Raw genomic sequence first — 12,430 nt, forward strand, 5'->3', positions numbered from 1 at the left:
GCGCCTTAGCCGCTTGAGCCACAGGCGCCGAGCCCCTATTTTTGAGGGCATGGCAAGACATGCATATACGTGTGTAGTACTAGTTCTGTTTTTACGTGAATTTTAAAAATTTTTTTTGTGTTAAGTGCCAGCCACATACACCAGAGCTGGCAGGTTCTAATCAAGCCCAGGCCTGCCAAACAATGACAACTACAACCAAAAAACAGCCATGTGTTGTGGCGAGCACCTGTATTCCCAGCTACCTTGGGAGGCTGAGGCAAGAGAATCGCTTATGCCCAAGAGTTGGAGGTTGCTGTGAGCAGTGACGCCACAGTACTCTACCCAGAGCAACAGCTTGAGACTCTTGTCTCACACACACAAAAAAAAGTTTCTCCAGAAAGCAACAGTGATACAGTATACAAAATAATATTCTGACACTGGAATATGGTTGAATTTAGGACAAGAGCATATTTTGCCAACAAAGAGCTAGCAGTGTATTTCTCTTTGTGCACTTAAGGCAGGAGTCAGCAATCTAGCTGACATAATAGTTACATAAAATTTCTTACACCATAATGTTAATGCTAAAATTCCCTTATACTGAAAACAAGTACCTAACCTCTAAGCTGACCACTTGATGGACTGTAACCTAAACATACAGAACTACGCCTGCTGTGCTGATGCATACCTGTGTTACTTGTCTTGTCTCTGAAGATTATTAGGTCAACTTAAGGATGTGGTCAGTGCAGAGAAGCAGTCAACTATAGAGGTTATACTGTATAAGGAATAAATTTAAGTGAAAGATTTTTCTTGAAAGTTTAGGCCAATATATACAGCAAAATAAAGAAGTGGTTGAGGTCTATCCCGATGGGGCTTTTTCTGTAGCCACACATCGTTGGAAACGCCTCATAGAGTAACATTGTGGTTTTACTTTACTCGCAGGACTATTCGTTGGGTCTGTGGGAAAGAACTACAAGACAATTTGTAAAAGTATGAAAGAAAAAACCTAATTAATTTGTTTTTACCTTAGGTGTTGTTGTAACCCACTAATCTGTATTATTCTTGAGTGTGATGGCCTTAGGTAAGTTTTAATAGGTGACAGTGTAATCTTTTGGGAATAGAGTTACAGTTCAAATGATGAATTTAACTGTTCAACTGCTGAATGATACAGACATGAACTAAAGCTTAATTCTGACAAGAGCTGGATGTGTCGATAAAGAAATTTGGATATTAGTTTGGGGCTAGAGTTTCTATAACAATTGGAAATACTTAAGGGCAGCCTTCTAAATATTGGTACTTTCTCTGTAGGAACCAGTATGATTTGAATTCATTCGTTTTTTTCTAAGAGGTAAGTGAAATACTTTGTATTAATTTGCCAAGGACTCAAGTTAGAATAAACATGAATTGAGTATAGCATCACAATATGGGTATAACTAGGAGTCTTAAATTTTAGGTATAAAAGGTGCTGGCAAAATAGGTCACAATATGTTTTTGTATAGAATGAGAAATGATGGAAGGCTGCATAGTCATTCCTACTGTGCATACCACATGTGTTGAATCAGCAGGGATTCATAGTTGCACTGCATGGTATCTGCATTCAGCAGCTTACTCCTGCTGGGGTGTTCAAAGGTCAGTGCCATAGAAATTCAGTATTTGGCATCGTTGGTTTTCTTGGCTTTGTGCATGTTAAACCTGGTATTTCTATTGATACAGTATTTCTATAGTTTATTCCCATTGCTTAGTTTGATACAGTCTTCAGTAGTAACTAATACTTTTTCCCCCCTAGGGTGGTCAAACTGAGAACCAGGCAGATCCATCTACTCTAAAAGTATGATTTTGTATTGTTCGTGTCTAGCTGCTTGCCTCCCCTTATTGGTAGCACTGCCAACTAACAGCTGCATGCAGATACACATTCACAGTGTATGTAAATTTTTTTTTTCTGAGACGAGTCTTCTATTGCCCTGGGTAGAGTGCCGTGGTGTCACAGCTCACAGCAACCTCAAACTCGTTAAGTGATTCTCTTGTCCAGCCTCCCAAGTAGCTGGGACTACAGGCGCCTGCCACAGTACCTGGCTATTTTTTGGTTGCATTTGTCACTCTTGTTTAGTAGGCCCAGGCCTGGCTTGACCCTGCCACCTTTGGTGTATGTGGCCAGTGCCCTACTCACTTAGCTACAGGCGCCAAGCTCCCAGTGTGTATAATCTTGTTTGGAACTGTCCCAAAGCCTCATTCTAAATAAAATAAGAGTGGGCACTGTTGATAATAGTGTTCAAAAATTGTTAATGTGGCTAAATTGAGACACAGGTTATGCTTCCATCACAGTATATGTATTACAGTGGTGACAATGAGACCTGTGACATTTTGCATAGCTGAGTGGAGATTATGTGTAAGAAAAATGTAAAGAATAATGTACTAATGCATTGCACATACATACATGTACATAATGCATTGATTAATGATAGGGATGCTTCTATACAGGTCAGGGTCATCTCTGTCACAGTCATCCACTTCCATATCTTGTCCCTCTGGAAGGACTTCAGGGGCAGTAACACACAGTTATCTTTCAAGATAACTTTTGTCCTAATCTTTTAGAACAGCCTTGAAATACTATGAAATATCTGCCTGAGACTTCTACAGTTTAATGTAAGAGGACGGGGGAATAGACTGTATTTTTATGGCAGTATAGGAGATTTGCTTACACTAGCCTCATCACAATGTCACTCAGGGACTGCATATATCTAATAATACAATTGCAGTCAAATCTAGTAGTTAATTTAAAACACATCTAGATTTTACTATGTCAGTGTACATTCGCATTGGTTATTGATGTTATGATGATGGGCAAAATGTTCAACTGCTCTGAGTGGGCTGAATGAAAATAGCCTTTCTGAACATCGTCCATATGAGAACAATTAGCATGTTTCAAATGGAAGCAGAATCATTCAGCCTATAAAATGTTTAAATTGACTTGAAAAGTTGTAGATAGTTGGAATCTAAGCAAATTCAAGACTGATATGTGTATTTTAATAGTAAACATATGACTTTGAACTTTTTGCACAGGTGGAGAATTTTTAAGTTTTCATCCAAGAAGCGAAAATAAAAAGACTGGCAAGCAACTTTTGGTAAAGTAAAAATTACTTGCTCAAGGGTATAATGGTCATTACCAAGGCTTTTAGAATGCAGTTTCTCAATTGCTGTGGACATGACCATAAAAAAAACTTCCACTAGGTTTTCTATCTGCTACTTTGCTAGCACTCAGCCTACTGGGGACATTTTATTAACCCTTTGTTTTTCTGCTATTGCCTGCGCGTGACCCTGTCCAAGTGGAAATACTAAGCAAGCAACCGTGATTGTCTAATAGATTTTACAGCAGGAATAGTGCATGCTCTTGCACCTTACAGAAGAGATACTTCTGGCCAATTTTAGCTAACTTCAGGATAGCTACTAGGTGGTTTCTTTTATATGATCATCTTTGGAGCTGTAAACTTTTGTTATTATGTAGGGCGAACAAGACAACTGTGGATTGAGGATCTGGTCATTAAAAAAGGTAGGTACACATTAGAAAAAACATTGGTCATTTCAAAGAGGGCTTGTGGAGTTGTGAAACCAAGAGCTCTTAACGCTGTGACCATATATTGATGTTCTCTGTAGGATGCTATAACACTAAATAGTGCTATGTTTTCCTAAGGAGAAGACATAGTAATTCATGATGTAAAGGTCTCAGTCTAAGCAAAGTTTCTCTTTCAGGGCTGTCTTGAAGGTAAATCTTCATTGACTCCAGCCATTGAGATGGACAGCAGAAGGAGAATGACATATGAATTCCTTGAATAAAAATTTATTAATTTTTCCTACTGCCATAATAAAAAAAAACAACTTTTACACCATTTGTAGAAAGTCAGCATGTATTTTTGGCTCGAAGTTTCTCTAGTGTTTTCTGTGGAAAGAATAAAAAAATGTAGCAGTTTCAATTGTTTAGCTTGAAAAACTGGGGCCCCCTCCCTGCTCACCTTATGAAATTCTCTTGCCCTTGTTCTATTTTGGGTATAAGCTGCTGCTTGCTTTGATTTCTCTTCCTTTTGTCTCACTTCAGCAAATTGATTGTGTAGTCTAGGAAATTGACATGGAATTAAAGACATACTGCAGGGAAAAGTGCCTTAGTAAAAAAAAATACATCAACCCTTCAGCTCTACCTTAGTGCCCTCTGTTGCATGAGGGTTTTTCTGTCTTCAGAAACTGAGGCTCCATCTTTAGTCACACCCTTCCGCTGAACAGATGAACCTAAGAAACAAGTGATTTGATAAATGAAAGGCCAAAAAAACATAATAATGAACTGAAATTACTCAGGCCTTAGCTATTCAGGAGGTAAGTCTAAGGTTAATTTGTTAAAGTTACACACACCTATAGTTGGTTTCTCCTGAACTAGTTTGATTTGAGAATTCACATAAATTTTATTCCATATTTCTTTCTGCCTCTGGTAGGATCTTTCCATAAATGATTTTTTTCTCTTTACAAATGCTTCTTGTAAACTCTCTAGGAGAGACTCTGGAGGGGGTAAAAATACTTCAATTTTAGCAAGCAGCTCCCATTGGACCCTGCAATCAAATCATTTCAGCATACTCAGGCATACCTGTAGACACCGTTGGCTTCTCCATTGAAAGCTCTGACACAGCTGGATAATCTGAGGCATCTGTTTTTGATGCAGGAGGCAGACATTCACTCACCTAATGGGAAGAAAAGTCATATATGAGTTTTGTAGTTTTTGCTAAGTCTTTAGGGAAGGAAGGATTGTAGTATGGTATGACACTCTTTGTGGGTACAGTTGTGTGGTGGTGGATGCTCTCAAATTCATGTTTCCCCTAAAAGGCTCTTACATAGGTGTACATCTGACCAGGGCCACAAAATAATTCCTAATGACTGCCAGATTCTGTTACCTTTTCAGTGCAATTAAAAGGGAAATCATGTCAAAAAAATAAGCCATCCTACCTTATCACCCTTTCCCTTAAATAAAATTCATGTTATTTCATTATCTTTCCAAAAAGAATTACCAGTTGTTCCATATCTTGGGGTATACTTACACCTTCTAACTTGGTAAAAAAAAAAAAAAAAGTCCTGCCACAGTGTTGGGAGGTAGGCATGAGTTCTAGAAAAAAGGTTTGAGATTGTGGAGTCTGAGGTTGCTGTGAGCTAAACCTGAAACTACTGGCCTCAAGTGATCCTCTTGCCTCAGCCTCCTCAGTACAAATGCCAGGCTCATTTTTCTATTTTTTAGTAGATCTCATTCTTCAAGCTGGTCTTGAACAAGAACTCAAGTGATCTTTCCACTATAGCCTCCCAGAGTGCTGGGATTCCAGGCATGAGCTACCATGCCCAGCCTCTCTTTGTTCAGGACTTATCTGCAGCATTGTGTGGTGATGATTACAGAGAAAATGCATAGTAGTTTATATAAACTGTCACTGGTAAGGCTGTCAATTTTTTTTTTTTTTTTGGAGACAGTCTCAAGCTCACAGCAACCACTGACCCTTGCCTCAGTTTTTCTTCTAGTAGTAGAAATGAAATCTTGCTTTTGCTCAGGCTGGTCTCCAACTCCTGAGCTCAGCTAATCCACTTACCTCAGCCTCCCAGAGTACTAAGATTACAGGCATGAGCAAGCCTGACCCTGTGTCACTTCTTGACTGAGAAGTTTCAAAATTACTGAACAACCTGCACTCTTCATCTCAGGTCTGGATTTCCTTACCCAACTTGAAGGATACTTTCTTTTGTCTCAATGCAACTCAAGACTTAAAGGTATCTGTAGCATCATAAATATTCATTATTTAGAACTATCATGGCAGTGTGCTGTCAGTTTCTTGCTAACACATACAGCTTACTGCATTTGAATTTAACTGGGAAAGTTTGCAAACAATTCTGAGAAAAGAAAAAGGTTTTTTCCAGTTCTAGATTGGTACTGTCAATAAATATGCATAAGGTATGAAATTTACCTGGAAACTATCTGCCTCTCGCTCTCTTTCTTCTAGTGTTAAGTTTGCAAAATCCGTTTCAGCAATACTGATATCACTGGTGCTTACTAAAGTAAGTTCTGGTTCTTCCATTATACCATGGCCAGATTCTGTTTCCTTTTCAGTGCAATTAAAAGGGAAATCATGTCAAAAAAATAAGCCTTATACCTTTATTTTACATTTCGTATAAATGTGAAAATTATAGAAGGAAAAAAACAATTCCCCTTGAGCCCTCCCCCTCCAGCATTTACTTGTAGAAATAATGGAGAGGACTTTGAGGATCTAGGATTGGGGAAAACTGTAACTGAATGTACTACAAGAATTACAAACTTAAAAGGGGTAGGCAGCTAGTATGAGGTCAGGTTGAAGGGCCATGCAGAACTGGAGAGTACATCCTATCTAAAGGGAAAAGTGGGCAGCTACTGGGTTGTGACCAAATATTGACCATTGCTACCACATACATTTTTCAAAGGGAATTATTTAAAACACGGAATAAGAATTTAAAGTCATAAAAACACAAGACAAGCAGCCAAATAAAACACATCTGTAGTGTAGTGGAAGGATAAGACTACATACATAATATTACAGTGTAAAATGATGTTCAACCACAAGCATGATTATCTTAGGCATACAACAAGTAGTTTTGTTTTTCTTGCTTTTTGTGACAGGAAACTCAAATTCTATGTAAACAACACAGATTTTACTTACCCAGATTGGAATGGAATTCTGTAATGAAAATGATCCAGAATTTCCAGAGAGCTCTGATTGTCCTAGTTGAGAAAGATTTTTCAGGAATTTTGGAGTTTCAGTTAGAGCTGAATTTGAAATTCCTATCTCCACTGTTACACACACTGGAGAGTCAATCTTGTCTACATGAGGATTTACGTCTAAAACTCCACAGGCTTTGTTTTTATCATCAATGAGTTCTTGACTTTGTAACATGGTAACCCCTCTTTCTGGTAGTCCTTCAAGGCCCAGTGTTTCTTTTCTGCTTTCTAGTTGCTGTTTTGTTGAGCCCTCACCAGCGGTAGAACCGCAAGGAGCACTATGTTGAGTGTTTAACTGACCAAATACATTTAAGTTAGCCTCATCAGATGGACTGTGGACTGAACTTCTCGTATTTTCTACAGAGAGCTGGAAATGAATGCTTTTATTCTTATTTAGTAATATTTCAGTATGTTCCTCAGAGGAATAGTTCTGATTTTCTGTGCTTTGGAACAAATCTCTTGCTTCGATGCTAAAAATACTTGGTAGATCAGCATGTTCACTTCCCTCCTGTGAAGAAAATTCTGGCAGAAGCTGTTGATAAGATTGTTCAGATCCTGCATTAAAAAGTTTAGGAAATCAGTTAATCATGACTATATGTTGTAAAACTGGAATATAGACATGGACTTTAATAGTTTCTAAAATAGATTACTCCTTATAATTTTATGAGTGAAAGGTGATATAAACATAATACAAAGATAAGGCTGGTCGCAGTGATTTTTTTTTTTTTTTTTTTGAGACCAGTCTCACTATGTTGCCCTCGGGTAGAGTACGGTGAAGTCACAGCTCACAGCAACCTCAAACTCTTGGGTTTAACCGATTCTCTTGCTGGACCCTCCCAAGTAGCTGGGACTACAGGTGGCCGCCACAAATCTGGTTATTTTTGTTACAGTTGTCATTTAGGTGACGTGGGCTGGGATCAAACCAGCCAGCCTCTGTGTATGTGGCTGGCGCTGTAACCACTGTGCTATGAGCATCGAGCCAGGTCACAGTGATTTTTAAGTAACTCTACAGCTAACACCATGTATGGTCTCCTTTTCTAATATTTAATAAAGATAGTATGGCTGTAAGACAATAAGGATATTTTCCCCCTAACAGAACCACATATTAAGATTTAATAAACAGAAATGACTCAGGATAAGACATGCATGTCTATCTCATGTATTTATGTATATGTGTATATACGTAATTTGTACAAAAAGTTCTAGAAGGACACTTAAACTATTAACTGCAAGGATTCAGGTAGGGAAATTGTAGAATAAGTGCCAATGCTTTTGCTTTTTATAAAGTTCAGTACTGTAAAAAAAATACACATGGTATGTTATTTAAATAAATACATAATTAAAGAAAGAAAACTTGTAACTCCAGGGACGGGGGTGAGGACAAACCAAGAAATGCCAGACATAATTTCTAAGGAAACCATAAAAAAAGTACCAGGTTTTCTTTAACTTTTCCTTAGTCATACATACCCTCAATAATATTTTCTGGAGCAAAACTCTGAGCTGCAGCATGAGCCAAGTTAGTGTCAATTTGCTGATTCAGCCTTGTGTTAAAAGAAGAACGCAGGCTGGTGCTCCTCAATGCTGTGAAAGAAACTGTACTTTTGCATGATACAGTAGCCTGGTGGCTTTGCAATGACTCCGAGCTCTGACAGAGAACAACAGGGAAAGGCTGAAACATTAATTACATATTCCCAATTGAATCAATAATCATAATACTCCTTTGAAATTTTCCTTCCCTAACGTATCACTTGACTATCACAGTAATAGTTCCCTTATTCAAACCCAATACTTCTTTACAGTCAATATGCAAGAGACTTTTTTAAAAGGTTAGAAAACAAACAGTGGTCCAGACACAGTGGCACACACCTATAATCCTAGCACTTTGGGAGGGGGAGGCTGGAGACAAGCCGTAGCAACATAGTGAGATACCTGTCTACCTGTCTCCAAAAAAAATTTAAAAATTACAAGGCTGTGGTGGTACATGCCTGAAGTCCCCACTATCTGGGAGGCTTGAGATCAGGAGTTTGAGGCTTCTGTGAGCTATGACAATGGCACTGCACCCTAACCTGGGCAACAAACCTAGATCCTGACTCAAAAAAAAAAAAAAAAAAAAAAAAAGCCAGGCACAGTGGCTCACGCCTATAATCTTAGCACTCTGGGAGTCCGAGGTGGGTGGATTGCTTGAGCTCAGGAGTTAAAGACCAGCCTGACCAAGAGCAAGACCCCATCTCTAAAAACAAAAAAATAGGCATTATGGCAGGGGAGGCTAAGGCAAGAAGATTGCTTGAGCCCAAGAGTTTGAAGTTGCTGTGAGCTATGATGCCATGGCATTCTAGACAGGGCAGAGTAAGACTGCCTCAAAAAAAAAAAAAAAAAATTGTAAATTAACCAGATAGAGCATAGAACATGATGAGATAATTTTTTTAGCTGAAGGTCTGCCCTTCAGCTCCTTTACTGAATAGGAAGAGAATAATTTTGCAGAATCATATTTACCAATTTAAATTACGTTACACAGTTAAAAGTTTTCAAGTCTCTATGGCAGCAGTTCTCAACCTGTGGGTTAAGATCCACGGGAACTGTATTAAAAGGCTGCAGCATTAGAAAAGTTGAGAACCACTGCTTTATAGAATCATAACTACTAAATGGAGATTACAATTGAAAGGACAAAGAAAATAAAACTGCAGCTGTTTTCAATTTTGGTTTCACCTTAGAATCATTTGGGAGAGTTTTAAAAGAATTTCACAGTATCTGAGCACTGCCACAGATTCTGTTTTAATTGGGCTGGAGTGTAGTCTGGCCATTTTTTTTTTTTGGTAGTTTTTGGCCAAGACTGAGTTTGAACCTGCCACCTCTGGTATATGGGGCTCCAGCATATACCTTGAGCCACAGGCACCACCCATTCTGACCAATTCTTTAAAAGCTTTCCACATGATTTTAATAAGGTTAAGAACCATTGTTTTAACTGAAGATTTGAAATTGTGGCTATTCAGTGCAATGAATCTAAGTTAGTATACCTGGTAAAAGTCTCTGTTGTCTTGAGAAATCACGGAGGATGATGATGATAAGTCAAAATCTGGATGTGGCTCTAAGGGTTTAAATAGCTGACGATGCAAATTTGGAAAAATGTGTTCCAGTTCTGGAAAGTCAAGGTCAACTATTGGAATTTTGAGAGAAAAAAACAGATACATTTTAAAAATTTAACACCTAGAAAAGGAGTATTAAAAACATCCGTAAAAGCTTATCTTTACTTAATGCCAATGCAACAAAACTGCTACCATTTCCCCCCCTTGACTGGCTGATACTTTCAAATTAAAGATGGTATACATAAGTAACATACATACTTTCAAATTAAAGTACCAGCCAGTCAAGGGGGGGGAAACGGTAGCAGTTATCATTAATAATCTATCATTATTTTCAAAAGCCAAAAAAATTATGGATCCTCTTAGTGACCAAAACTTAAAACAAATATAAATTTCCATTTCTGCCAGCTCCAAAGCTTGAATCCAGGTCTGAGTTCTGAGCTCTTACTTTCAATACTGGCAAGGCTATGTCAGCTGTAATATGAATTTTGCAGTGGTAAAGAATGATTTGGAAGATAATCTCCACATGTTCTTGAGTCTAATTGGTTCCAGATGCCCTTTCTCACTAAATGCCCTCAGTATTTTGTATGGTATAACTGCGCTGCAGCAGGCCAGGAAAACATGAAGCTCAAAGAATCACTACTTAAAACTAAAAAGAATGAAAGGCGAAAAGTTAAACACTATTTATATAAAAGCATTCCTTTAAAATAAGTTTACCAGGTGGCACCTGTGGCTCAGTGGGTAGGGCGCTGGCCCCATATACCTGAGGGTGGCAGGTTCAAACCTGGCCCCGGCCAAACTGCAACAAAAAAATGGCTGGGCATTGTGGTGAGTGCCTGTAGTCTCAGCTACTTGGGAGGCTGAGGCAAGAGAATCGCCTAAACCCAGAAGTTGGAGGTTGCGGTGAGCTGTGTGACACCACAGCACTCTACCATGGGACATAAAGTGAGACTGTCTCAAAATAAAATAAATAATAAATAAATACAATGAAATAAGTTTACCCCGCAGGTCTGTTTTTGCCGGTATCAAATCTGCTTCATTTATGTACTTGTCAGTGATCTGCTGAGAGTGTACGTGACCAGATGTAAACTCTTCCACTGCAGGTAAAAGAGATTTATGATTGTCTGAAGAGTTCTGCCATTGATAAATAACTTGTATTGAAGGAACTAAAGAATTTAAAATACTTGTTTCCTCCTCTTTTTTGGTGGTAGATTCTTGTTCCCTGTCATCCATGTGCTCTGCAAATGAACCTGAAAATTGAGTTTAATGAAAATATTTAATTGACATCAACACGATATTCCTTTTAATAGCTAGGTACTTCCTTGGAGACATAACTTGGTAGAGAGGCACAGCAATATGTTGCTAAGACAAAAAAGAAAAATGCAACTAAGAAATTTGCTTAGATAATTCCCATTGCATGGGAAAACGTGACATTAGCAAATTCTTTTCCAAAGTATTGTTGGAGATAGAGCATCCTTGTTACTTCCAGTCATGTTTAGAAAACTATACTGTCCAATATTCTACTGAGTATGAATATTTTACTTTTGAGATTTAGAGAAACACTCTCTCCCTCACAATGTATTGAGAAATAGCAATGCGTCTACTCTCCACTGTGTCACAACAAAACTGGTGCTGGTCTTTCAATTTATTTACATTTTGCATCATTACCTGCATCTGTAAGGCTCAAATCTAAGTTGTCATTACTTAAAAGGCTCCCAGTAGAAACAGTTACTGAAGATGATGGTTCATGAGAAATCTCTTGTGTTTTAGCCTAGAAATTAAGGAGAATATTAGACCATGTTGTAGGAAGTAATATCTAGAAAAACCCCACACTTTCAACCAAAGCAGCTGCCAATTCTGAGCTCAGGTCAAGTGTAGAAACCTTCATAGTTAAAAGATCAGTAGTAGAAACCTTTTCATCATTGCTCAGATATGACTAGCATTTCCTACACACACACACAGACACACACATAAATACACAAAAATACACACGCCCAGTCTCATTCATTAATCAGCACAACACTCAGTTATCCACTGTCATTTTTACAAACACACACACCCCTGACCACCCCCGAGACAAAAGCCCTCATTGCTTTATGTTTATAGTTTTGCTTCTCAGAACTGTAGAGATCATGCATCAGGTAGACTGGAATGTCTTCTGATGTTCAGATTTGGCTATTTTCATCATTGATCCACTTCAGTAAGAGCAGACCTCAGAGAACACAGCCTTTAATATTTTATAACTTCTATAAACAAAAAGAATATGAAGCGAAATAGCTCTAAACATTCAGTAAACATCATTACTGACCTCATTATCTGGCTTTATGGTTGGACCCGGATACGTGTACCCTTCTTTCTCAACAGCATGACTTAATACTGCATGATTCTCAACAGACTTCTTGACCTTGACTGAAAAACAGATTTTTGAATTCAAAGTGGAGAAAAAAAGGTTTGGATCAGACAAATCGAATTCTCAGCACCAGAAGGCACCATCCCTTGCTTTCTTATAATTTGTTTTCCTCTTTTGCTTCTTAGAGTTGTTTTATTTTAGACCAAAGAAAAACTTCACTTTGTTATTTCTAAAAAACATTTACTAGTCAGCACAATATAC

General features: G+C 38.2%; 2 protein-coding genes and 9 non-coding genes across 27 annotated transcripts in view; 8 read left to right on the forward strand and 3 right to left on the reverse strand.

Moving 5' to 3' along the window:
* Positions 1-3,832, forward strand: part of TAF1D (TATA-box binding protein associated factor, RNA polymerase I subunit D) — a 12,011-nt gene extending 8,179 nt beyond the window's left edge. Inside the window, exons 7-12 of one of the 10 annotated variants that reach the window (XM_023511521.1) lie at positions 1,007-1,057; positions 1,285-1,324; positions 1,763-1,896; positions 3,037-3,098; positions 3,479-3,523; positions 3,724-3,832. The gene's annotated coding sequence lies outside the window, so the exon portion shown is untranslated. Of the gene's footprint in view, positions 1-1,006; positions 1,897-3,036; positions 3,099-3,478; positions 3,524-3,723 lie in introns of all 10 variants that reach the window. The other 9 variants (XM_023511532.1, XM_023511517.1, XM_023511524.1 and 6 more) reach the window with 9 other exon arrangements.
* LOC111724656 lies at positions 828-959 on the forward strand. Its single transcript, XR_002772922.1, has one exon. It is a non-coding gene; the product is annotated as a small nucleolar RNA SNORA18 (small nucleolar RNA).
* LOC111724683 lies at positions 1,105-1,176 on the forward strand. Its single transcript, XR_002772943.1, has one exon. It is a non-coding gene; the product is annotated as a small nucleolar RNA SNORD5 (small nucleolar RNA).
* Positions 1,553-1,691, forward strand: LOC111724637. Its single transcript, XR_002772903.1, has one exon. It is a non-coding gene; the product is annotated as a small nucleolar RNA SNORA8 (small nucleolar RNA).
* LOC111724642 lies at positions 2,199-2,338 on the forward strand. Its single transcript, XR_002772909.1, has one exon. It is a non-coding gene; the product is annotated as a small nucleolar RNA SNORA1 (small nucleolar RNA).
* LOC111724636 lies at positions 2,801-2,873 on the forward strand. The gene has a single exon (XR_002772900.1). It is a non-coding gene; the product is annotated as a small nucleolar RNA Z40 (small nucleolar RNA).
* Positions 3,131-3,251, forward strand: LOC111724653. Its single transcript, XR_002772917.1, has one exon. It is a non-coding gene; the product is annotated as a small nucleolar RNA SNORA32 (small nucleolar RNA).
* Positions 3,548-3,675, forward strand: LOC111724640. Its single transcript, XR_002772906.1, has one exon. It is a non-coding gene; the product is annotated as a small nucleolar RNA SNORA25 (small nucleolar RNA).
* Positions 3,796-12,430, reverse strand: part of CEP295 (centrosomal protein 295) — a 60,132-nt gene continuing 51,497 nt past the window's right edge. For 4 of the 8 annotated variants that reach the window (XM_023511498.1, XM_023511494.1, XM_023511496.1 and 1 more), the window contains 11 exons: positions 12,128-12,228; positions 11,488-11,590; positions 10,821-11,069; positions 9,754-9,893; positions 8,207-8,384; positions 6,681-7,294; positions 5,955-6,089; positions 4,604-4,697; positions 4,375-4,518; positions 4,167-4,254; positions 3,796-4,083 (listed from right to left, as the gene is read on the reverse strand). In XM_023511498.1, the coding sequence (XP_023367266.1) occupies positions 3,825-4,083; positions 4,167-4,254; positions 4,375-4,518; positions 4,604-4,697; positions 5,955-6,089; positions 6,681-7,294; positions 8,207-8,384; positions 9,754-9,893; positions 10,821-11,069; positions 11,488-11,590; positions 12,128-12,228 (2,105 nt within the window). In that variant the 3' untranslated portion in view covers positions 3,796-3,824. Of the gene's footprint in view, positions 4,084-4,166; positions 4,255-4,374; positions 4,519-4,603; positions 4,698-5,954; positions 6,090-6,680; positions 7,295-8,206; positions 8,385-9,753; positions 9,894-10,820; positions 11,070-11,487; positions 11,591-12,127; positions 12,229-12,430 lie in introns of those variants that run through there. The other 4 variants (XM_023511483.1, XM_023511485.1, XM_023511490.1 and 1 more) reach the window with 4 other exon arrangements.
* Positions 11,678-11,747, reverse strand: LOC111724662. The gene has a single exon (XR_002772925.1). It is a non-coding gene; the product is annotated as a small nucleolar RNA U2-30 (small nucleolar RNA).
* LOC111724663 lies at positions 11,933-12,012 on the reverse strand. Its single transcript, XR_002772926.1, has one exon. It is a non-coding gene; the product is annotated as a small nucleolar RNA U2-19 (small nucleolar RNA).

Source organism: Otolemur garnettii, unplaced genomic scaffold (assembly GCF_000181295.1).
Source record: "Otolemur garnettii isolate 467f Iridium unplaced genomic scaffold, OtoGar3 scaffold00001, whole genome shotgun sequence".
NCBI lineage: Eukaryota > Metazoa > Chordata > Mammalia > Primates > Galagidae > Otolemur > Otolemur garnettii.